This window comes from Leucoraja erinacea, chromosome 21 (assembly GCF_028641065.1).
Source record: "Leucoraja erinacea ecotype New England chromosome 21, Leri_hhj_1, whole genome shotgun sequence".
Classification (NCBI taxonomy): Eukaryota; Metazoa; Chordata; class Chondrichthyes; order Rajiformes; family Rajidae; genus Leucoraja; species Leucoraja erinaceus.
Window position 1 is genome coordinate 34941004 of NC_073397.1, and position 23728 is coordinate 34964731.

The 23728-nt window shown below is 48.1% G+C and overlaps 2 protein-coding genes and 1 non-coding gene across 4 annotated transcripts; 2 read left to right on the forward strand and 1 right to left on the reverse strand.

The window, feature by feature from the left end:
- The first annotated feature begins 2553 nt into the window (after positions 1–2553).
- On the forward strand, positions 2554–7262 carry LOC129707521 (hairy/enhancer-of-split related with YRPW motif protein 2-like). Its single transcript, XM_055652635.1, has 5 exons — positions 2554–2846; positions 3254–3326; positions 3444–3527; positions 5359–5440; positions 6736–7262. The coding sequence occupies exons 1-5, from the start codon at positions 2695–2697 to the stop codon at positions 7224–7226; spliced, it is 882 nt and encodes a 293-aa protein (XP_055508610.1). The 5' UTR covers positions 2554–2694; the 3' UTR covers positions 7227–7262.
- Positions 7263–9229: 1967 nt separating this feature from the next.
- trnae-cuc (transfer RNA glutamic acid (anticodon CUC)) lies at positions 9230–9301 on the reverse strand. The gene has a single exon. It is a non-coding gene; the product is annotated as a tRNA-Glu (tRNA).
- A 1834-nt stretch (positions 9302–11135) lies between these two features.
- Positions 11136–19875, forward strand: ppdpfb (pancreatic progenitor cell differentiation and proliferation factor b). 2 transcript variants are annotated; one of them, XM_055652636.1, is made up of 5 exons: positions 11136–11210; positions 15995–16084; positions 18166–18243; positions 18661–18760; positions 19633–19875. In XM_055652636.1, the coding sequence occupies exons 2-5, from the start codon at positions 16030–16032 to the stop codon at positions 19709–19711; spliced, it is 312 nt and encodes a 103-aa protein (XP_055508611.1). In that variant the 5' UTR covers positions 11136–11210; positions 15995–16029; the 3' UTR covers positions 19712–19875. The 2 variants fall into 2 exon arrangements, with proteins under 2 accessions (XP_055508611.1, XP_055508612.1); XM_055652637.1 differs by lacking the exon at positions 11136–11210 and adding an exon at positions 13563–13664 and having other exon boundaries at positions 15997–16084.
- The last annotated feature ends 3853 nt before the right edge of the window (positions 19876–23728 follow it).

Sequence of the window (23728 nt, forward strand, 5' to 3'; positions counted from 1 at the left end):
ATGCCTTACTTTTGATGAAATTCAGCGAGCAACGCGATAAGCATTTCCTTTAAATCTCCACGGCAAATTGGCATTTCCGCTGGATTGGCACCTTCAGCTCCCTCTTTAATTTACCTTAGTTTCTATCTTTTTTTTTAACTGTAAATCTAGGTAGCTGTGCCTCACGGTCACCCCGACTGGCACAATAAATTGCAGATCAAAAACTGGGCGTTTTCTATGTTTTTAACGGGTGTGAAAGTGCGTGTTTTCCCATCCACTAACATGTACCGGATGTCTAGCATGTCCTCCACTTGAGATTTTCGGTCACGTGGGTGCGGATCTACGCTCCAGTGACCTTTCGTGAAATCACCCTATTGCTCGATAAGTTAACAACTAAGTTAGAAGGAAGTTATGCAATGATTTAAAGACGCACTCACAATTAACTCAAGTTTCATTATCAATGTTTGGTCCAATAATGATACTGGAAACATACGAGTTTAGAGAATTAGCGTGGAAACAGGCCATTCGGCCCAACGAGTCCATGTCAACCAGCGATCACCCCATACACTAACACTATCCTATACACTAAGGACAATTTACCCATGCTGTCAAGGGGAGAACGTACAAACTGCATACAGTTGATTTTAATGACTTCTAGGTTTCTAGTTACAGAGTCATATGGAAAAATGCAATTGATTCTGAAGATAATCACAAAACGCTGGAGTAACTCAACAGGACACGCACCATCTCTGGGGAGAAGGAATGGGAGGTGTTTCGGGTCGAGACCCTTCTTTAGAGGGTATAAGCAGAGGTTCTCTACCATAAACGCCACCCATTCCTTCTCTCCAGACCCACTCAGTTGAGCCCCTTCCTCTTCTCCCTCTACACTCTCGACTGCAAACCCACCCACGAGGCCAACACCATATTAAAGTTTGCAGATGACACCATCGTGGTAGGCAGGATCACGAGTAACAACGAGGCAGCCTACAGGACAGAGGTAGAGTACCTGGTGAGCTGGAGCCGTGGGAACAACCTGATCTTCAACGCAGCAAAAACAAAGGAGATGATCCTGGACTTCAGGAGGAGACCGAAGACCTTCGTCCATCAGCCCATCGCCATTAACGGCGAGACAGTGGAGGCTATGCAGAACATCAGGTACCTCGGGGTCAACATCAGCCACGACCTGACCTGGATCGTCAACATCATGGCGACGGCCAAGAAAGGACTTGAAAGGCTTCACTTCCTGAGGTGCTTGAAGAGGGCACGTCTCCCACAACAGCTGCTGGTGAGCTTCTACAGGTCAGCCATCGAGTCAGTTCTCACATACTGCATCACAGTATGGTACTCTGGCTGCACCGCAGAGAACAGGAAAGCTCTCCAACGCGTCATTAAGAGGATCACTGGCACCCAGCTCCCCAGACTGGAGGACATCTACCGGACCCGCTGCATCCGGAGGGTCAAGGGCATCATTAGAGACAGCACACACCCTGGACACTGCCTCTTCACCCGCCCCGCCCTCAGGAAGACGATACAGGACACTGAGCGCCCGCACCACAAGACTAAAAAAACAGCTTCTACCATAGAGCTGTGACACTACTGAACTCTAACCCCCTCCCACACTGATCCCCCCCTCTCTCTCACACAGATTCAGATTCAGATTCAATTTTAATTGTCATTGTCAGTGTACAGTAACGAGACAACGAAATGCATTTAGCATCTCCCTGGAAGAGCGACATAGCAAATGATTTGAATAAATAATAACAAGTGTCCGGGGGGGGGGGGGGTGGTGATTGGCAGTCACCGAGGTACGTTGTTTAGTAGAGTGACAGCCGCCGGAAAGAAGCTGTTCCTCGACCTGCTGGTCCGGCAACGGAGAGACCTGTAGCGCCTCCCGGATGGTAGGAGGGTAAACAGTCCGTGGTTGGGGTGAGAGCAGTCCTTGGCGATGCTGAGCGCCCTCCGCAGACAGCGCTTGCTTTGGACAGACTCAATGGAGGGGAGCGTGGAACCGGTGATGCGTTGGGCAATTTTCACCACCCTCTGCAATGCCTTCCGGTCGGAGACAGAGCAGTTGCCATACCATACTGTGATGCAGTTGGTAAGGATGCTCTCGATGGTGCAGTGGTAGAAGTTCACCAGGATCTGAGGAGACAGATGGACCTTCTTCAGTCTCCTCAGGAAGAAGAGATGCTGGTGAGCCCATACTCCTATATGTTTATAGTCTAATTTTTTAATAGTTCTTTTTTAAACGTATTTTTATACTCATATTCCTGTGCAGCTGGAGGACTGCTCCAACAAAATTTCGTTGTCTTGTACAATGACAATAAAGATTATTATTATTATTATTAGTTACTCCGGCACTTTGTGTCTATCTTCGGTGTAAAGCAGCATCTGCAGACCCTTCCCCATGCAATTGATCCTATTGACCTGACAGAGGGTTTCTAGAGTCATTGAACAGCGTGGAGACAGACGTGCAGTGAGGGTGCATTTGATTTTTTTATTGACTGTGTGTGTGCATTTAGAGAGCAGCTTCCATGGACATGGGGAATCCCGCGGCTGCAGCGATGATGAGGGCAAATCCGGGCCCGGGCGAGCTGTCAATCAGGCGGCTCGGGGGAGGCTGGGCTCGCAGGCGCGGCTGAGCAACATCTTGCAGAAGCTCAGAGCAGACGCACCTGCACCCACTCGCCTGGCCAGATAGCAACGCCGAGATCTATGCAATCCACCGGCCACTTAGCAATGCAGAAGAGACCGATGCAATCTACCGGCCAGTTAGGGTCTGTGCAATCTACCGGACAGTTAGCAATGCAGAGATCTGTGCAATCCACCTCCTCCGACAGCGAACTGGACATTGACGATGAGAAAGGGTAAAGTATCTCTCAATCCCTTCCTGAATTTGAAAGTGAAGTTTGCAAACTTCCTGTGTGGGACAGGGACTGCAGGTGCTGGTTTACACCGAAGATAGACACAAAAATGCTGGAGTAACTCAGCGGGACGGGCAGCGTCTCTGGAGAGAAAGGAACGGGTGACCGTTTCGCGGTCGAGACCCCTTTGTTCAGACGGAAGACTGAAGACTGAAGAAGGGTCTCGACCCCGAAAGATCGCCCACCCTTTTTTCTCCAGGAATGCTGCTGCCTGTCCCGCTGAGTTACTCCAGCATTTTCCTGCCTGGCTTTGCAAACTTCCTCGTGGATTGTGCAATGTTTTTGTAGCAAACTGCAGAAAAATGCCAATGCACCTCACTTATAAGTTCCTCACTTTAAACAAAAAACAGGAGCAGGAAGGGATCTCATCCCGGGAAGCCGGCCGCTGTTTCCAGGAAGCAGGCACGGAGGAAGAGGCGTGGGGTAGGTGCACAGTGCGTGTTTAAAGTGCCGCTTGCTTTGCTTTTACCCAAAGATGCTCCTCTGGTATCTTTGCTTTTACCCAAGGACGTGATGTTGCAACAATTGCTTCATTTGCAGATCGTGGAGAAGCGGCGCCGAGATCGCATTAACCACAGTCTGGCCGAGCTCCGCCGTCTGGTTCCCTGCGCCAGCGAGAAACAAGTATGGCACAACTCATTGCTACAGGGTTTAGCTTGGTCAGCATTGTCACCTGCACCGAGGTACAGTCAACAGATTAGACACAGACAGAGGGAGACACAAATGCTGGAGTAACTCAGCGGGCCAGGCAGCATCTCTGGAGAAAAGGAATGGGTGACGTTTCGTCTTAGATTATGTTGGCTGCTTTCCTTATTGTATTGTATTCAAATTTATTGTCATTGTCTCAATTTGAGACAATGAAATGCCCTTGTCCCACTTAGGAAACCTAGACGGAAACCTCTGGAGACTTTGCGCCCCACCCAAGGTTTCCGGAGGTTGCAGGTGGTTGCCGGAGGTTGCAGGTAGTGGAAGCAGGTAGGGAGACTGACAAAAACCTCCAGGAACCGCACGGAAACCTTGGGTGGGGCGCAAAGTCTCCAGAGGTTTCCGTTCAGGTTTCCTAAGTGGGACAGAACTCTAAGGCAGCCTGAAGCAAAGATACTAGCTCCTCTATAGTCTTTGGCCTGAAGTGCAGGTTCTGGATTAGTGCGGGTGTCAGGGGTTGTGGGGAGAAGGCAGGAGAATGGGGTTAGGAGGGAGAGATAGATCAGCCATGATTGAATGGCGGAGTAGATGATGGGCCGAATGGCCTAATTCTACTCCTATCACTTATGATCGTAGATGGAGTCTGTGGTAGGGTGTGTGGTCTGTTTGATGGACTGGGCTACATCTACAATGGTGGGGAGTGTGGTCTGTGTGATGGACTGGGCTACATCTACAATGGTGGGGAGTGTGATCTGTGTGGTGGACTGGGCTACATCTACAATGGTGGGGAGTGTGGTGTGTGTGATGAACTGGGCTACATCTACGACTCTCCAATTACCTACGGTCTTAGGCGGAGCAGTTCCCAAACCAAAGAAAGACACAAAGTGCTGGAGTAACTCAGCGGGTCAGGCAGCATCTGTGGAGAACATGGATAGGTGACGTTTCACAGAGTCCTGGAGTAACTCAGCGGGTCAGGCAGCATCTGTGGAGAACATGGATAGGTGATGTTTCACAGAGTGCCGGAGTAACTCAGAGGGTCAGGCAGCATCTCTGGAGAACATGGATGGGTGACGTTTGGACCCTTGTTCAGTCCGTTGCCAATATAAACTGTGCTTCATCCCGCCAGTGTGCTATCTGTTGTGCACTGTGAGCTTGATGTTGGATGCCCACAGCAGGGACAGATGGCGATTCTTCACGGTCACTGTTTTTTGGAACTAACAGAGCAGGTTTGAAAATAATCTCATGGGAAGAATGTTGAGGGATCTGAAGGTTGAAGATGGAGTGGGGTGGCACGGTGGCGCAGCGGTAGAGTCGCTGCCTCACTGCGCCGGGGACCCGGGTTCAATCCTGATTTACGGGCGCTGTCTGTACGTTCTCCCCGTGACCTGCGTGGGTTTAGTCCGGGGCGTACAGGTGTGTAGGATAGTGCCAGTGAACGCGGGCCGCTGGTCGGCACGGACTTGGTGGGCCGAAGGGCCTGTTTCCCTGCTGTGTCACTGAACTGTGCCACTGAATTAAAACTAAGGATAGTAGCCAAAAATGCTGGAGAAACTCAGCGGGTGCGGCAGCATCTATGGAGCGAAGGAAATAGGCAACGTTTCGGGCCGAAACCCAAAGGAAATAGGTAACGTTTCGGGTCGAAACCCTTCGGGTTTCGGCCCGAAACGTTGCCTATTTCCTTCGCTCCATATATGCTGCCGCACCCGCTGAGTTTCTCCAGCACTTTTGTCTACCTTCGATTTTCCACCATCTGCAGTTCCTTCTTAAAAATAGAACAAGGAAAGATCTGTCCTTTTGTCTTGGTTTGCAGGGATCAATGAAACTGGAAAAAGCGGAGATACTGCAAATGACCGTGGATCATCTGAAGGTCCTTCATACCAGCCGTGGGAGAGGTGAGTGTGGTACAGCCAGGTGGCGGTGTGGGTGGCAGAGGTAGGCATGAGGCAGGAGCGATAGGTCTAGTGTGGGGAGAGGTTTTCTCCGGATGTCATAGAGGGATACAGTGTGGTAACAGGCCCTTCCGCCCAACTTGCCCACACCGGCCAACCTGTCCCACCTGCCTGCGCTTGGTCCATATCCTTCCATACTGCATCATGGCAGATGCAGTATAATGTGGATAAATGTGAGGTTATCCACTTTGGTGGCAAAAACAGGAAAGCAGACTATTGTCTGAATGGTGGCCGATTAGGAAAAGGGGAGACCTGGGTGTCATGGTACACCAGTCATTGAAAGTAGGCATGCAGGTACAGCAGGCAGTGAAGAAAGCGAATGGTATGTTAGCATTCATAGCAAAAGGATTTGAGAATAAGAGCAGGGAGGTTCTACTGCAGTTGTACAGGGTCTTGGTGAGACCACACCTGGAGTATTGCGTACAGTTTTGGTCTCCTGATCTGAGGAAAGACATTATTGCCATAGAGGGAGTACAGAGAAGGTTCACCAGACTGATTCCTGGGATGGCAGGACTTTCATATGAAGAAAGACTGGATAGACTCGGCTTGTACTCGCTAGAATTTAGAAGATTGAGGGGGGGATCTTTTTTATAGAAACTTACAAATTTCTTAAGGGGTTGGACAGGCTAGAAGCAGGAAGATTGTTCCCGATGTTGGGGAGGTCCAGGACGAGGGGTCACAGTTTAAGGATAAGGGGGAATTCCTTTAGGACCGAGATCCTGTACCTTCAGTATCCTGTACCTGCCTTCTCTCCATACTCCCTGATCCCTTTAGCCACAAGGGCCACATCTAACTCCCTCTTAAATATAGCCAATGAACTGGCCTCAACTACCTTCTGTGGCAGAGAATTCCAGAGATTCACCACTCTCTGTGTGAAAAAGGTTTTCCTCATCTCGGTCCTAAAGGACTTCCCCCTTATCCTTAAACTGTGACCCCTTGTTCTGGACTTCCCCAACATAGGGAGCAATCTTCCTGCATCTATCCTGTCCAACCCCTTAAGAATTTTGTAAGTTTCTATAAGATCCCCCCTCAATCTTCTAAATTCTAGCGAGTACAAGCCGAGTCTCTCCAGTCTTTCTTCATATGAAAGTCCTGACATCCCAGCAATCAGTCTGGTGAACCTTCTCTGTACTCCCTCTATGACTAGTACAATCAATACACATCCGACACCGACGGCATCTATTGTCTATGTTTCTATGTCTTGCACAGATTCTCACAGAGTAATTTTGAACTAACAGGTTACATGGAAACTCCGGAGCTTGCTACTGACTACGGGGTGCTGGGATTTCGGGAATGTCTGTGGGAAGTAGCCCGGTACCTGAGTGTCACAGAGGGACTGGGCCGCTCCGACACTCCGCAGTCCCGCCTGGTGTCGCATCTGAGCACGTGCGCGTCGCAGAGGGAGGCCGCCACGATGGAGTCGCAGCGCCAGCGCTGGAGCGCGGGGTGCGCGCGCCAAGCCGCCATGTCTCGCGTCCGGGCGGGGATCCTGGCCGGCCTCTTCCCCACCGTCAGCTGCCTCCGTCTGGAACAGTTCATGAGGATGTCACCCCTCCTCCCCGCCACCGGCCGTGCGCTCCCAATGCTGACCAACACGGAGCCAGCGCCACCACTAGCCACGGCAACAACGACCCCCTTCCGTTTGTTGCCAACTCCAGCGGCCACATCGCAACTCCAAGCCGTTAAAATCGGGCAACATCTCTGGGCCACCGCAGTCGGCGCTTTTTAATGCCGCCGTTTAATTATTAAAAGATTATGACAACGTTTTCTGTGGTCGTGAGATGTAAACACCATGAGCACCCATGACACGATGAGTCAATAGTGGAACACAAACATAGAACATAGAACAGCAACAGGCCATTCGGCCCACATTGTCTGTGCCCAACATGATGCCAAAACTTTTAGACTTTAGAGATACAGCGCGGTAACAGGCCCTTCAGCCCATCGACTAGCGGTCACCCCGTACACTAGCTCTATCCTATACACTCGGGATAATTATTACCGAAGCCTAATTAACCTAATTGATTTACTATCTTTAAAAGCAGTGCATCAAAATTCATTCATTGCCACAAATGCACCCATGTAAAGATAGCAGAGGAATTCTTCTGGTTGCTTCATAAAGAACTGAATGGAAACACCACCGTACAGATCTCCTGTTAGTGTGGAAACAAATAGAACGTAAGTGCCGAAACGCTGGAAGAACTCAGCAGGTCAGGCAGCATCTGCGGAAGGAATGGACAGACGACATTTTGGGCCGGGACGCTTCAGACTGATCCATTCCCTCCACGGATGCTGCCTGACCGGCTGAGTTCCTCCAGCATTTAGTGCAATGTTCAAGATTCCAGCATCTGCAGACTGATTCCCCTACCTCCCCCTCCCCCCCCCCCCCCATTCCCAAATCTTTGCACAACCCCAATACCTTCCACTTGTCACTTTAATTCCATGTACCTTGTGTTTTTATGATTCAGCCGATCAATTTCCCAACTGGGATAAGTAAAGTTCTTGTCTCCAATATAAAAGAAAACCAGGAAGAGAGTTCAAGCACATCAGGAATTCCTCAAGGTTCCAGGAGGGGGCAGTGCAGCTCCAGTACTGTAACTTCCAGATATCCAACATCAATTTTGTCTATTTATGAATTTAGATTTTTTATTTTTATCAATGAGTTCTGAATGGCATGAATGAATGGAATTAGTTAGCACTAGATATTTTAGATAGATGCAATCAAAATTTATAATTTAAAGTAAAATAAAACAAAATTAATGGATCTTGCATCAATTAAATACATGACATATATATATATATCAACAGTTTTCAACACAAACATTTTATTATTCCAGGCATATTCATGCCCTTCAGGTTTCTATTTAAATCTTTCCCTTCTCACCTCTGGTGGCCTTGGTACAGGATGGAAGATAGATACAAAATGCTGGGGTAACTCAGTGGGGCAGGCAGCATCTCTGGAGAGAAGGAGTGGGTGACGTTTCAGTTCGAGACCCTTCATCAGATTACTATAGGATGGATGTCATTAAGTTGGAAAAAGAGTGCAGAGAAGATTTACAAGAGATGAAGAGATTTTACCCAGTTTTTTTGTTTTGTGTATATTATATATTTCAAATACTGCATCTTTTTTTTTGGGGGGGGGGGTTGCCAACATGCAAAATATTGCATAGAAAGGTTGAAAAAAAAGTACAGAGAAGATTTACAAGTGGTGAAGTGATTTTGCCCAGTTTTATGTTTTGTATATATTATAATTTTTATTTTATTGGGGGGGGGAGCAAACACACAAAATATTGCATTGAAAGGCAGAAAGATTGAGGAACAGCTTCTTCCCCACAGCCATCAGACTATTAATCACAACTTCAAACAAACTGAACTAATATAGCCTATTGCACTTTATCTGTTTATTTATGTGTATATATATATATATATTATGGTATATAGACACACTCATCTGATCTGATCTGTATTTATGCCTACAATATTCTGTTGTGCTGCAGCAGGCAAGAATTTCATTGTCCTATCTGGGACATGACAATAAACTCTTGACTTGATTGGAAAAAAAGTGCAGAGAAGATTTACAAGAGTATGATGAAGTGATTTTGCCCAGTTTTTTGTTTTGTATATTTAAAATACTGCAAAAAAAATGTATTATTATTATTTTTTGGTGGGGGAAAACACACAAGATATTGCATTGAAAGGCAGAAAGATTGTGGAGAGCAAAAAAAACGTGTGTTCCCTGACCGGGAATCGAACCCGGGCCGCGGCGGTGAGAGCGCCGAATCCTAACCACTAGACCACCAGGGAGCTCTACAAGTCAGAGGCAGAATCTGCTTCTTCTGGTGATCGTCTTGCTGCCTTTTGCAGCAGCTTGTGGTTCTTTCTAACTCTTTTTTCGAGCTGATTAAGGAATGCATCCACACCCACAGCACCCCCCACGGCAAGAGGAGGCTGCATTTGTTCCCTACAACCCGTTTTAAAAAAAAACATAAAAAAAACCGCTCAGAACCTCACAGCATTTGTTAAAATTGCTCTAAATAAGACAACATTTTTAATTGCATTGGCCCAAATCTCGTTGCACCTATGTGCAATGACAATAGAATATATTATTATTGCGTATTGCAGTATTTGGTGCCGCCAGGGGTCCTTGTTGTTTTTTTGTGGCTTTAAAATACAAAATAAAATAGAAAACAAAAATATATAAAATGTTGCAAATAAGACGTGCATTTGCAATTTTTTATTTGGTGTCGCCAGGAGTCATTGTTGTTTGTTCCTGGTTGCATTTAATACATAGAAACATTATCCACAGATGATAGGTGCTGGAGTAGGCCATTCGGCCCTTCGAGCAAGCACCGCCATTCACTGTGATAATGCCTGATCATCCATTAATAAAATATAAGCAGTACAAGCTGTAACAAAAGTATACCCCCCCCCCCCCCCCCCCCCCCCCCCCCCACCCCCCACATTCCTCCATCAAGATTTAACAAAAGAGAAGAGGGAATCAACAAAGTGCTGCTGTTCCCGGACCGGGAATCGAACCCGGGGCAGCGGGAGAGAGAGAGGGAGAGAGAGCGCGGGGCTGGGGGGGAGAGGAGGAGCGACAGCTCACGAGTGAGGGGGGGGGGCGGGACGATGATGGGCAGCCCGGGGGCGGTGCCGCTTGGGGGGGCTTAGGAGGGAGAGAGACTCATTCGGGGGCGGGGCTGGACGGTGATTGGCAGTTGGGGGCGGGGTCTGTGTGGGGGGACGGGGCTGGACGATGAACTGTGGGGGCGGGTACTATGTGGGGGCGGGGACTATGGACAGTCGGGGGCGGGGCGGGGGGGAGGGGGCAGGACGATGATGGGCAGTCGGGGGCGGGGCAGGGATTGGGGGGCAGGACGATGATGGGCATCGGGGGGCGGGGACGAAGAGGTGGGCGGGGCAGGACGATGATGGACAGTCCGGGGGCGGGGACGAAGTGGGGGTGGGGCAGGACGATGATGGGCAGCTCGGGGGCGGGGCCGAAGTGGGGGCGGGGTTTGACGATGATGGGCATCCCGGGGGCGGGGCCGTGTGGGGAGCGCGTCTATAAGAGTGGTGGGCAGGACGGTCCCCCCCAGCTCACGGGACAGAGACGAACAGAGACAGAGACAGAGACAGAGACAGAGACAGAGACAGAGACAGACAGAGACAGAGACAGAGGACAGAGGAGACAGTGACAGAGACAGAGACAGGACAGCGATGAGACACGTTCTCAATGGGCCCTTTCGTCTAGGGCCCGCCTCCGTCACTCACAGCAGCAGGATTCGGGGGGGGTGGAGAGACAGCTCACTCGGGGGGCCTCGGGGTTTGTGCGCAGCGGATGGTGGACATCCCGGGGGCGGGGCTGGGATTGGGGGGGAGGAGAGACAGCTCTCACTCGGGGGCGGGTTTTGACGATGATGGACCTCCCCCCGGGGGGAGGGGCCGTGTGGGGAGCGCCCCCATCCTCTAAAGGGCGGCGCGTCCCCACTCACGAGACCCCCCCAGAGACCCTCTCCCCCCCCAGAGACAGAGACCCCCCCCAGAGACAGAGACCCCCCCCCAGACTCTCTCCCCCCCCCCCAGAGACAGAGAGACCCCCCCACCCTCAGAGACAGAGACCCCACCCTCAGAGACAGAGACCCCCCTCCTCTCCAATGGGCCCTTTCTCTAGCGTCCGCCTCCGTCACTCACAGCAGCGGCTCCTCGACCCTCTCTTAACGGTGAGGGGGAGTGTAGGCCCGGCCTCATATGCCTCGGCCTGTGTTTTGTTTGCAGCGGGTGGTTTTGCACGTTGCCCTGATTTCAGGGAGGGAGTGATAGTCTGACTTGACTTTCTGCTCCAACCATCCTCCCTAATCCCTGGGGGAGGCCCCCACCCTCTCTCCCTCTCTCTCCCCCCCCTCTCTCTCTCTCTCCCTCTCCCCCCCCCCCTCTCTCTTATGAGGGTGGGGAGGGGGAGTTCCCCCCCCCACCCTATCTCTCTCTCCCCCCCCATATCTCTCTCCCCCCCCCCCCCCCCCCCACCCTTCTCTCTCTCCCCCCCCCCTGTTTCTCTCTCCTCTTCCGCCCCCACATTCTCCCCTTTCATCTCTCTCTCCCCATCCTCGTCTGTGTCTGTGACAAATAAACTTGACTCTCTCTCTCTTCTCTCCCCCCCCCCCCCCACCCTCCTCCCCCTCTCCCCCTCCCTCACTCTCTCTCTCTCCCCCCCCCCACTCTCCCTCTCTCTCTCTCCCCCCCCCCCCCCTCTCTCCCCCCCCCCCCCTCTCTCTCCCCCCCTCTCTCCCCCTCTCCCCCCCCCCCCCCCTCTCTCTCTCTCCCCCCCCCTCCCTCTCTCTCCCTCCCTCTCTCCCTCTCCTTCCCCCCTCTCTCTCCCCCCCTCCCCCTCTCTCTCTCCCCCCCCCCCTCTCTCTCTCCCTCCCTCCCTCTCCCTCCCTTCTCCCTCTCCCCCCCTCCCTCTCTCTCTCTCTCTCCCCCCCACCCTCTCTCTCTCTCTCTCCTCTCTCTCCCCCCCCACCCTCTCTCTCTCTCTCTCTCCCCCCCCCTCTCCCTCTCTCTCTCTCTCCCCCACCCCCCTCTCTCCCCCCCCCTATCCCCAGCTTCAGACCCCCCCCCACCCCTTGTCCACAAGACTGTCCCCATTCCCCCCCCCCCCCCCCAGCCTGTCTCCCCCCTCCCCGCCTCAGCCTCTCTCTCCCCTATCCCACATCAGCAACTTTTTGAGCCAGCTCAGCCTTGGCGGGACAGCTGTACCCTGAGCTCACCCCCAGCTCACCGCTCCCGACCTTGTCCTCTGCACAACTTGTTAACGGCTCTGACTGCGCAGCGTTGTCATCAACTTGTTGTCAAGGTTTGGGGAATATCAGTGGCCGCTAGTATGTAGGATATTTCTCCTTGGATGCAATTACACAAGACTCTAGATTTCTCGAAGATAACTGGCAGTTACTGCAAACTGCAAAAAGTTGGACCAAAATTACTTGCACAAATTACTTGTAACTTGCAGATTTGCAGTGTGTGAGGCGGTGTTTCTAACTTGTAGGATTACGATGCCAAGTAATGTTTATTAACCTGTAGATTTGCAGTACAAGGTTGTCTCTTAACTCGTATCTTTGCAGTGTGTGAGGCGGTGTTTCTAATTTGTAGTGCAGGGTTGTTTTTAACTTGTAGATTTGCAGAGGGGTTGTGTTTAACTTGTAGATTTGCAGAGTGAGGGGTTGTATTTAACTCGTACATTTGCAGTGCAAGCCTGTTTGTAACGTAGATTTGCAGTACATGGTTGTGGTTCTAAACTTTGCTTTGCAATGCCAACTTGTGTTTATTAACTTGTTGGTGTGCAGCACAAGGCTTGTTTCGATGGTTACGGGGAGAAGTTTTTTGTTTAGTTTATTGTCACGTGTACCGAGGTACAGTGAAAAGCTGTAAGGACCTGTCCCACTTTCCCGAGTTATTCACGAATTCTCCCGAGTTTTCAAACTCGCAGAATGTTCGTAACGAGTCCGTGGATATATCGTAGCGGCACGTCATGCCAGCCGCAGGTACTCTGGGCATCGGGTAATTTGAGACATTTTTTTCAGCATTTTTAAAATGCCCATGAGTAAAACAAATAGCCCCAAGTACTTACGGCTGGCGTAACGAGCAGCTACGCTATATCCACGGACTCCTACAGACTTGTTACGAACATTCTGTGAGTTTGAAAACTCGGGAGAATTCGTGAATAACTCAGGAAAGTGGGACAGGCTCTTTAGTTGTGTGCTATCCAGTCAGACGAAAGACAATACATGATTACAATCGAGACATTTACATTGCATAGATGCATTAAGGGATACCTTTTAGTGCAAGGTAAGGCTAGCAAATGTCTGATCAAGGATAGTTCAAGGGTCACCAAAGAGTAGTTCAGCACTACTCAAGTAGTTCAGCACTTGTTAGTCCTTGCTGTCTCCTCCCCTTCCTCAGCCCCCCTGCTGTCTCCTCCCATCCCCCAGCCTTCGGGCTACTCCTCCTTTTCCCTTTCTTGTCCCCACCCACCCCCGCCCCCGATCAGTCTGAAGAAGGGTTTCGGCCCGAAACGTTGCCTATTTCCTTCGCTCCATAGATGCTGCTGCACCCGCTGAGTTTCTCCAGCTTTTTTGTGTAACCAGTAGTTCAGCACTTCTCTCTGGTTGTGGTAAGATAAGGGAGCAGAATGGGGTTGGGAGGGGGAAATAGATCAGCCATGATTGGATGATGTAGTGGACGCAATGGGCCGACTGGTCGAATTCTGCTTACTATGTCATGGTTTTATGTGTGTCACAAGGTTGTTTAACTTGTAGATTTGCTTAACATGTTGACTACTATAGCTGATGGAAGGTAAACATAGTATATCGTAACATAAGGTCGTTTCCATGAATTCTGACTTTCCTTATCCACCCCATCACAATATCGTACTTTTGCATAGTGTCACCTAATTAATGTGCATTTTCCCCGTTGTATTTTATAAATTAACCTAATTGCTTTCTGGATTACTGAACAATTTGGCATTTAAGTTTTAGATTTTGCTGTTTGTGAATTTGGAATTTTGGATACAGTTGGGCGGTTCAACTTTAGTGCCAGTTATCTTAAGGCAACTGTTCAGATACGTTATCCAGTGAGAGTAAACATGCTAAATATATCCCAGTCAAAAATAGGTTGCTGGATACTGTTTATTTTGGACTTGCCCCAGTTTTATCTATGAACCTTTGGACGTGATATTGACATTTCTATTACTTTGGCTGTTTTCTGTCCTTGTATAGACCTGAATCTAATAACTGGTTAAATAGTTAACGTTTGTTAACCAAGACGAAAAAGAGACTAAACACAAAGAACTACAGATGCTGCTTTAAAAAAAACAACCTAGTGCTGGAGTAACTCAGCGGGTCGGGCAGCATCTGTGGAGAACATGGATAGGTGACGTTTCACAGAGTGCTGGAGTAACTCAGCGGGTACAGCAGCATCTATGGAGCTAAGGAAATAGGTAACGTTTCGGGCCGAAACCCTTCCGGGTTTCGGCCCGAAACGTTGCCTATTTCCAGAAGGGTTTCGGCCCGAAACGTTGCCTATTTCCTTAGCTCCATAGATGCTGCTGCACCATAACTCAGTGGGTCAGGCAGCATCTGTGGAGAACATGGATAGGTGACGTTTCACAGAGTGCTGGAGTAACTCAGCGGGTCAGGCAGCATCTGTGGAGAACATGGATAGGTGATGCTTCACAGAGTGCTAGAGTAACTCAGTGAGTCAGGCAGCATCTGTGGCGAGCATGGATAGGTGATGCTTCAGGCCGAGATCCTCTTTCAGACTGGATGTGAGGTGGTGGGGGGAGCAGTAAGCTGGAAAAGGAGAGAGTTGTGGGAGGCAACAGGTTCCCAGGGGCAAGAAGGGGATTTTGATAGGTAGATGGCTGCTGGAATGTGGAACAAAAACAGACCATCAGCGGGTGTCAGTGAGCATCTGTGGAAGCAACAAGTAAGTGAATATGTTTGGTCGGGTCCCTGTGTCAGGGTTGAGGGGAAAAGTACAAATTGTCTATCAGTACAAGGAATGGGAGGGTGGAGGAGGAGAGGGCTGGTAGGCGATAGGTAGAACATGATGGTTAGGTGTTGTGTGTTGGCAGGTATGGGAAGGGGGAAGAAAACTAGATGGACAGGCAAGGTTCAGAGGAGTTTTTCTAATTCACAGGCAAATGGGACTGGCTCACATGGGGCAACTAGGTCAGCATGGAGGAGCTGGGCCGAAGGGCCTGTTTCCATGCTGTATAACACTGACTCTTAATTGGGCATGTGTGTGTGTGTTAGCAGAACTTTGTGGCTGTGGGTTACTGGACGTAGGAATATTTTATGTTCATAACATTAAATTGTATGATTTACCTAAGGACAGTATATGTTAAAATCTGGAGGCAGGTTTTGTGTGGCAGGAACTCAGTGGGTCAGGAAGCATCTGTGGAGGGAATGGACAAGGGACATTTCAGGTCAAGACCCTTTTACAGACCAAGGGAATGAGATGTTTTCACTAAACCTTGTCCCTCAAATTGGTTTTACAATTTTTATTTAGAAACAAAGAAAATAGGTGCAGGATCGTGGCTGATTCTCCAGAATCAGTACCCCGCTCCTGCTTTCTCCCCATATCCCTTGATTCCGTTAGCCCCAAGAGCTGTATTTAACTTGACAATGCTCTATGTACAAATAATTATTTTCAATTAGTAGAATATTAGCTTAATATTATATGTTTCTTCTTGTGTATGGCGTGCACAGCCTAAATTTGTAGGACAACTTGTTCTATTTGATCTTATTTGATTGTTGGGTTGTTGCCAGGTTGATTGCATTAGTCGAAACAGGGCGGGCCACGTGAAGGTTGCAATCTCCCAGCCCATTGTATGTTTACTGTCTCTACTGACTGAAGTTGTAATTCTGCTCAGTAAAATACAAGTGACGTTAGTTTTAAGAAGCAGTTTGATTTAACGTTGTTGTTTTTGCTCCTATTCAAAGGTCACCATCTGGAAACGGGATTGAAAGATCCAAATGGCCTCCATTCCATCGACTGGATCGCTCGCAGCAACCCATGACTATTACAGGAGTAAGTAATTCTTTCTGGGAAAATACACATTCTTATTGGTTGGCGGTGCAGGCTCGAAGGGCCGAATGGCCTACTCCTGCACCTATTTTCTATGTTTCTATTGCAGTAGGTGGAGGATAAATGGAACAGCTGGTTTGTTTAGAGCCGACTTCTTACTGGTTGGCCAACTTTCCAAAGGGGGGAAAAAAAAAACTTTTTAAACATGTGCCGTTTCTTTCAAATGAACTCAACTTGTTGAATTTGGCAAGCTAGTCTTTAGCCGAATTCTCAGAACCAAGACCCATGAATGATGTTATTCTTTAATAATGACACTTTCTGCCAAGAACCAGCAGCCAGCCATGTTGACGTTGCCTGGTTGCAAGATTCATCTAGAAAGACTTTCCAATTAGGGCTTTGTTTTAACTGAAGTTGCAGGGAGAGTCACCAGTTAATTCATCTCTATTTCTTCTCGGGCTTATTATTTCAGTTCATCATCTATCCTGCTGGAGATAGTTTCATTGTTTGGCTGAGGATCTCACCATTTTCTGAATAATTCTGCAAGGGTACAGGTTGTAGATTTCTTGGTTCAAGGGTAAATTGTTACACAATCACAATTTTCTCTTGACATTTGACGGTGCTGCAATTAAGTTGAGAATGGTTTATGACTTGTTTGAATGTCTGGAGTTACGTAGAAACATAGAAAATAGGTGCAGGAGGAGGCCATTCGGCCCTTCGAGCCATCACCGCCATTCATTGTGATCATGGCTGATCGTCCCCAATCAATAACCCGTGCCTGCCTTCTCCCCATATCCCTTGATTCCACTAGCCCCTAGAGCTCTGTCTAACTCTCTCTTAAATCCATCCAGTGACTTGGTCTCCACTGCCCACTGTGGTAGGGCATTCCACAAATTCACAACTCTCTGGGTAAAAAAGTTTTTTCTCACCTCGGTCTTAAATGACCTCCCCTGTTGGAATGACCTAAACTGTTGGAATGCCCTTTCTGGGGTAGGGATAAAGGAATTCTAAGTCGGATGCTTCCATTTAGTGAGATCTAAATGTTCCTTGTTGTTAATTGCCACAGAATTTTGGACATCTGGAGCTTGGCTTATCGATTTATGAAGCCCTGAAGAAGAGTCTCGACCACAAACATCACCCGTCCCTTCTCTCCAGAGATGCTGCCTGTCCGACTGAGTTACTCCAGCTTTTTGTGGTCTCTCTTTGATTTAAACCAGCACCTGCAGTTCCATCCTACACTCACTTTTTCACTTAATCTGTACAACAGTGTATTTTAATGTAGAAACATGGAACTGCAGGTGCTGGTTTACAAATGACTCTAATGCTTCAGATACACACAAAGTGCTGGAGTAACTCAGCGGGTCAGGCAGTATCTCTGGAGTGAAGGAATGGGTGATGTTTTGGTATGATACCCTTCAGACTGAGTCGGGGGAGAGGGGAACTAGAGATATGGAAGGGTACAAGACACATGTACGGTGTGAAAAGGACACATTGCAGCGATCCCTGCTGGTCGATAGCGATTAACACTATCTTACCTACACAATTCACACTTGTACCTAGCCAATTAACTTACAAACCTGGTACACAAAAGTACTGGAGATACTCAGCGGGTGCAGCAGCATCTATGGAGCGGAGGAAATAGGCAACGTTTCGGGCCGAAACCCTCAACTAACAAACCTGTATGTCTTTGGAATTTGGGAGGAAACCGAAGATCTCGGAGAAAACCCACGCGGTCATGGGGAGAACGTACAAACTCCATACAGACAGCACCCGTAGCCTGGGTCTCTGGCGCTGAAAGCGCTGTCAGGCAACTTGCTCTTGCTCAAGGTTTTAGTAACTAAAAACATCAGAACACCAAGTCCACGCTGGCCTTCTCCTGTTCTGTCATCCCACATACACATCCACTACCAACACACTTTGGGGGACAATTAAACCCTACAAACCCACACACCTTGGCAAGGCAAATATGAGCATTCAGTTTGAAATCTGTTGGACATTTTGCAATTGAAGTTCCAGCAATTTAAATGTTCTTTCGAAGGTTAATGCATGACAATTGGTCGACTAACAGAACAAATCTCTCATTCCAGGGCGAATTGGATCAACCTCCAGTAATAGTTCATGCGGTAGCTCTGAGCACATTGGGGAAGTTATTCCACACACCACAGGTAAGAAGAGGCTTGTTAACTAAACACAGTTAAATGGAGGTAATGCTGAACAGTTTACTTAAGTTCATTTATTTCCCCAAACTGGTCTACTTTAAAACCATTGTGTGGAGGGGTGGGGGTGGGGGGGGGGGGGTTAGTGACAATCATTTATTAAACCCAAGTGTTAGAAGTGTTACAAAGTCTTTGTAGTTTCTGTTTTGCACGAGGATCTTAACTAGAATAACTTGCAATGAGGTTTTCTAAGCACATGAAGATGGACACAAAACGCTGGAATGGGTGATGTTTCTGGCCGAGACCCTTCTCCACCCGACTTCTCCAGACGACTTCCAAGCATGAGTTTGTTTGCTGTTAGTTTTCAGTATTGTTGAAGGCATATGTGGATGGGTCAAAAGGTAATATAACTCTTTGTATTTATAGGGTTGCCAAAGTCTGCGTCGGGCCAATGGTGGCTCAGCTTTTTCTTTGGAAAAACCCAGAACCTTCCAGTAATGACCACTCTAACTGAGTCATCTGAGAGGTGAGAGCAGGGATAGGGTGGGGGGGGGAGGAGGGGTGTGTGGGGGGTGGGGGAAGAGAGGGGTGTGGGGGGGTGGGGGGGGGGGTGGGGGGAGGGGGGGTTGAGTGGGGGGGGGAGTGGGGGGGGGGGGTGGGGGGGGGGGGGTGGGGGGGGGGGGTGGGGTGGGGGGGGGGGGGATCAAGTAACTTTTAACTGACACCAGTGGAGTCCAAAGTGGAGTCCAAATAAGGTCATGGCGAATTGGAAAACTAAGATGAGAATATTTAGTGATTAGTTTTGCTTAACTGAGCCAGTGCACTTGCCAAGTGGGAAGAGTGACTCAGCTATGGTTTATGTTGGATGTCCAAAATGCTGTTGTTTATTGGATTTACAGATTGGGTTGCTTGACTCCCATTTGTCGTCAAGATCAAATCTTGACTAAAACATGCATGTAATAACTTGGTTGAAGTTAACTCGTATTTATGCTTTTTCACATCTACTGAGGTAGATTGGAGCAGTTCAAAGTTCTTCTGGTTGCATAAAGTTGTGAGGAATGGATTTGGACCGGGGGTGGGTGGGGGGAAACCAAGAACAAATGGGGACCTGGCCTGGAGAACAAATTGGGACCAATGCAGACCACATGGAATTCTTTGTAACTTTGTTGATGCCCTTTATGTAGTAACTCTTTACATACCTCGTGTACGGAAAATGAAATTATCAATCTATAAATACAGCTGTATAAAAAGTTTGGCAAGGCATTGGCTTTGATCTTGGTATTTGGATGGATGAACAAATTGAGAAGATATGAAACTGTAACCTGAGCCCAGAGCAATCTCATTTGATTTGTTAGTTGTTGGACTGCATCAACGTTACTACTTTTATTTTCTCTCCAGTGGGAAGATTAACTGCATCCTCCCTCAAGACATGGTGAGGAAAAGACACGCCAGTGAGCCCAGCAAACCATCATCTTGAGGACTTGAGCTGCTGAAGAAGACGCAAGGATTTTTTTGCTGTTCCTAACTAATTTTAAAAGGCTGCTTAAAATTTGTACTCCTAACCTCGTCCCCAGATAATCAGTGATTTTTATGGATTGTTCCTATCTGACTTCCAACACCTTGTAATAAACTTTAGCAGCCGATCTGTCTGTGCTTCCATTTCTTTATCTGTCTGATCTTTAGTTGCTGGATGAAGATGCCAAAATGGCTAATTGGTACATGGCTAAATGACTTGCATGCAGCATCTTGCTTGTCAGTTGCTGAACGATTAAAGTTTGGTTCAATGGCTTTAAGGTGAGAGGGGCAAAGTTTAAAGGAGGTGTGTGGGGCAAGTTTTATTTTTTCACACGGGCGGTGAGTACCTGGAACGCTTTGCCCGGGGTGGTGGAGGCAGATATGACAGCGGCATTTAAGAGGTTTTCAGATAGGCGCATGGATGGATATGCAGGGAATGTGGATCGCGTGCAGGCAGAGGATATTAGTTTATCTCAGTTCAACAAGTGTTTAAGTCTCTTCCATATCTGCTTCAAGAAAAGACTAACCAATTATTATTTTTTTTTAAAAACACCAAGAGGTGACTGAAGGAATGTCAGATGTTGGAATCTGTAGCAAAACACTATGCTGGAGGAACTCAGCGGGACAGGCAGCATCTGTGGAGACAATCTCATGCTTGGCACAGACGTGGGCTGGAGGGCTTGTTCTTTCACTGCTGTATTCTGGTTTTATGACACGATAGGTCTTTGACTGCGTAACACGTTCAGAATCTCGACTGCTGATTTCAGTTCAGTTTTAGTTTATTGTCACCTGTGAAAAGTTACAGTGAAACGCGCTTGTTGGTGCTAGCCGGCCAGTGGAACGACAATACATGACGGCAACAAGCCATTTACAGATACAGAAGGGAGTGACTAGTGTCTAGTGCAGAGAACAGACTGATCTGAGAAGAGTTTAAAATCACAGTTAAAGTAAGATATCTAGTTGTGGAAGTATAGATTTAAAAATGCGTATCTATTTCGGACCGAAACGTCGCCTATTTCCTTCGCTCCATAGATGCTGCTGCACCCGCTGAGTTTCCCCGGCACTTTTGTCTACCAGGTCGGTAGGTTAAATGGCAGCTGTACATTATTCCAAGCATAAGTGAGTGGTAGAATGTGGGGACTTGATGAGAATTTGGGGTGAATATATATGGGATTTGAAGTGGAACAGGCCCTTCTGCCCACAATGTCGGAACCGAACATTGATGCCAAGACCATATTGTTTATTGACCTGTATAGCTGAAGGGCAGTGTGGATACAATCGGCAGGTGGGCCTATTTCCATGCTGTACGCCTCTTGACTGAGACTCACAAAATTCCACGGCTAAAGAATGAGCCTGCCAGACATTGGGAATTAATATTTAATTGAGTTTTTCAATTTGTAGCTGTTGCACTAATTAATTGATATTGGATTTGCGTCGAACAGGGTCTCGTGTGTATTTTAAGCATTGTTTGGGTGAGAGTCATAATCGTACAGTGTGGAAACAGGCCATACAGCCCAACATGCCCACGCCAGCTTAGATGTTCCATCCACACTTGTTGCAGCTGATGTGTTTTGCCCATATAATAGACAACAGACAATAGATGCAGGACTAGGCCATTCGGCCCTTCGAGCCAGCGCCACCATTCAACGTGATCATGGCTGATCACCCCCAATCAGTCCCCCTTTTCCTGCCTTCTCCCCATATCCTCTGACTCCACTATCTTTAAGAGCCCTATCTAATTCTCTCTTGAAAGCATCCAGAGAACTGGCCTCCACCCCCCTCTGAAGCAGAGAATTCCACAGACTCACAACTCTCTGTGTGGAAAAAGTGTTTCCTCGTCTCCATTCTAAATGGCTTGCTCCTTATTCTTAAACTGCGGCCCCTGGTTCTGGACTCCCCCAACATCGGGAACATGTTACCTGCTCTAGTGTGTCCAATCCGTTAACAATCTTATATGTTTCAATAAGATCCCCTCTCATCCTTCTAGATAAAACAGTACCCAGTTCCTGCCTTCTCCCCCATATCCCTATAAATATTTTATATCCACATACCTGTCCAAATGTCTGATATTTAAAGTTTATTCACCAAGCAACAGTGGAGTAGAGACTCCGTTATCTGTGTCGCATGATAAACAACCTGCTCATTAAATGCTAATATTAGCTTAGAGATATTGTCAACACAGGCCCTTTGGTCCACTAAGTCCACGCTGGCCATCGGTCACTGGTTCACGCTGGTTCGCCCCTGTACACAAGGGACAATTACAGAGCGTCTGCATCTTTGGCAAGTGGGAGGGAAGCCCACACAGTCACAGGGAGAATGTGCAAACTGTGTGCAGACAGCACCCGAGGTCAGGATTGAACCTGGGTCTCTGGCGCTGTGCTGCCCTCTATGACGAGCCATCTGTTGCATTCCAAGTTTGCCAGTCTGAAGAAAGGTCTCGACCCGAAACGTCGCCCATTCCTTCCCTCCAGAGATGCTGCCTCACCCGCTGAGTTGCTCCAGCATTTTGTGTTTGCCTGTTTGGGAGTCTGTTTTGGTTGAGGTGTGGTGACGTATAGCTGAGTGCAATGGTCATGTTTAACTAGTTGGAGCAAATAGATTGTGCAAATGACATTTGAAGCACTTCTGGGGAGCACCACAAAAATAGAACTCTTTACCAAAGATCCTATAGCGAGCAAGATAGATCACTCGACCAAAAAGACCTAGTACGGTCATGGGCAGATTCATGGGTAATTTTTGGCCCCATTTCCGTAACCGGCTTCCGTCTCCGCACCGAAGATCCCGTAGCGGAGCAAAGATACTAGTGCGGAGACGGAAGCCGGTTACGGAAACATCCTCGTGAAAATAAAAGTTATTTTGGAAAACCTTCTCAATTTCAGAATTATAATTTATTAACGCAAACTGTTCCCCCGCAACGTTGATTACACTGCGAGTTGGGTCGGGTTACTGAAATGGATGAAAAAAAGGCCCACGTTCAGCCCCGCGCAACGCTGCATTGTTCAAATCCCTTTGTATTCTTACGCTAAATGCTCCCTTGTGCATTCTGCCACCAGATATTATTACAGTGTTTTGCGGGGTAGAATTCTGGCGTTCAGCTGAGCGTCACCATCCAAACCTACATTACATTATTTGCATCGTTTTGCTGACTACAAAATGTCTTTTGTATTTGTGGAGCAGCTGTTGGCCGTCACCCACACCCTCTGGGGCTGTTTGCAATTCCACCCACTGCCCAAACGACCTGTCCACTGCTTCGGAGAAACGGGAACGGTTGCCAAAGATCCTCTTAAATACAAATACTTTTTTTGCATATTGCATAATTGACAAAGCTTGAGATTGTTTTTGTGTGTGGCGTAGAAAGGGAGATATTTGAACTTTTTATTTCTGACTTCCATCACAGTGAGGAATGTGGTGGAGTCATGTTGGGCTGCCCCACTGTACGAGCTAATTCAAGAGTTCTCCCGTGTTTCCCCCGATTCAAACTCGGAGAATTACGATAATGGCCACTCGTAGGTACTCGGAGCTCTCGTGGACATTTTACATCATGTTGAAAATGTTTAAAAATCTTCACGAGCCTTCACGAGCTTACCGTGTTTCCCGAGTACCTGCCGTTAGCGTTACGAGCCGCTAAGAGACGTCCTGAGCACCGACGTACCCGCAACATACATTCTACGTGCTTACCACGAGTTTGATTTTTTTTAAACTCGGGAGAGCTCTTGAATGCACTTGTACAGTGGGACAGGGCCTTCACTCTGGTGGATTTTATGTTAGAATGTATTTTGTGTGTTCCATTGCTTTTTATTTGTATGACTGACTTGTGGCAAATGAAATTCCTTGTATGTTGCAAAACATACTTGGCTAATAAAGTATTATTGTGATTGATCTGATTTGAGATTTTTATGCAAGAAAGAACTGCAGATGCTGGAAAAATCGAAGGTAGACAAAAAATGCTGGAGAAACGCAGTGGTGAGGCAGCATCTAT

What these genes read in the sequence shown, in the direction of transcription:
- LOC129707521 (XM_055652635.1), top strand. Translation starts at nt 2,695, where the DNA reads ATGCAATCCACCGGCCACTTAGCAATGCAGAAGAGACCGATGCAATCT. An exon ending in CCTGCGCCAGCGAGAAACAA is followed by an intron (nt 3,528 to 5,358) that starts GTATGGCACAAC and finishes CTTGGTTTGCAG; the next exon opens with GGATCAATGAAACTGGAAAA. An exon ending in TCATACCAGCCGTGGGAGAG is followed by an intron (nt 5,441 to 6,735) that starts GTGAGTGTGGTA and finishes TTGAACTAACAG; the next exon opens with GTTACATGGAAACTCCGGAG.
- ppdpfb (XM_055652636.1), top strand. Translation starts at nt 16,030, where the DNA reads ATGGCCTCCATTCCATCGACTGGATCGCTCGCAGCAACCCATGACTAT. An exon ending in AGTTATTCCACACACCACAG is followed by an intron (nt 18,244 to 18,660) that starts GTAAGAAGAGGC and finishes TTGTATTTATAG; the next exon opens with GGTTGCCAAAGTCTGCGTCG. An exon ending in CTAACTGAGTCATCTGAGAG is followed by an intron (nt 18,761 to 19,632) that starts GTGAGAGCAGGG and finishes TTTTCTCTCCAG; the next exon opens with TGGGAAGATTAACTGCATCC.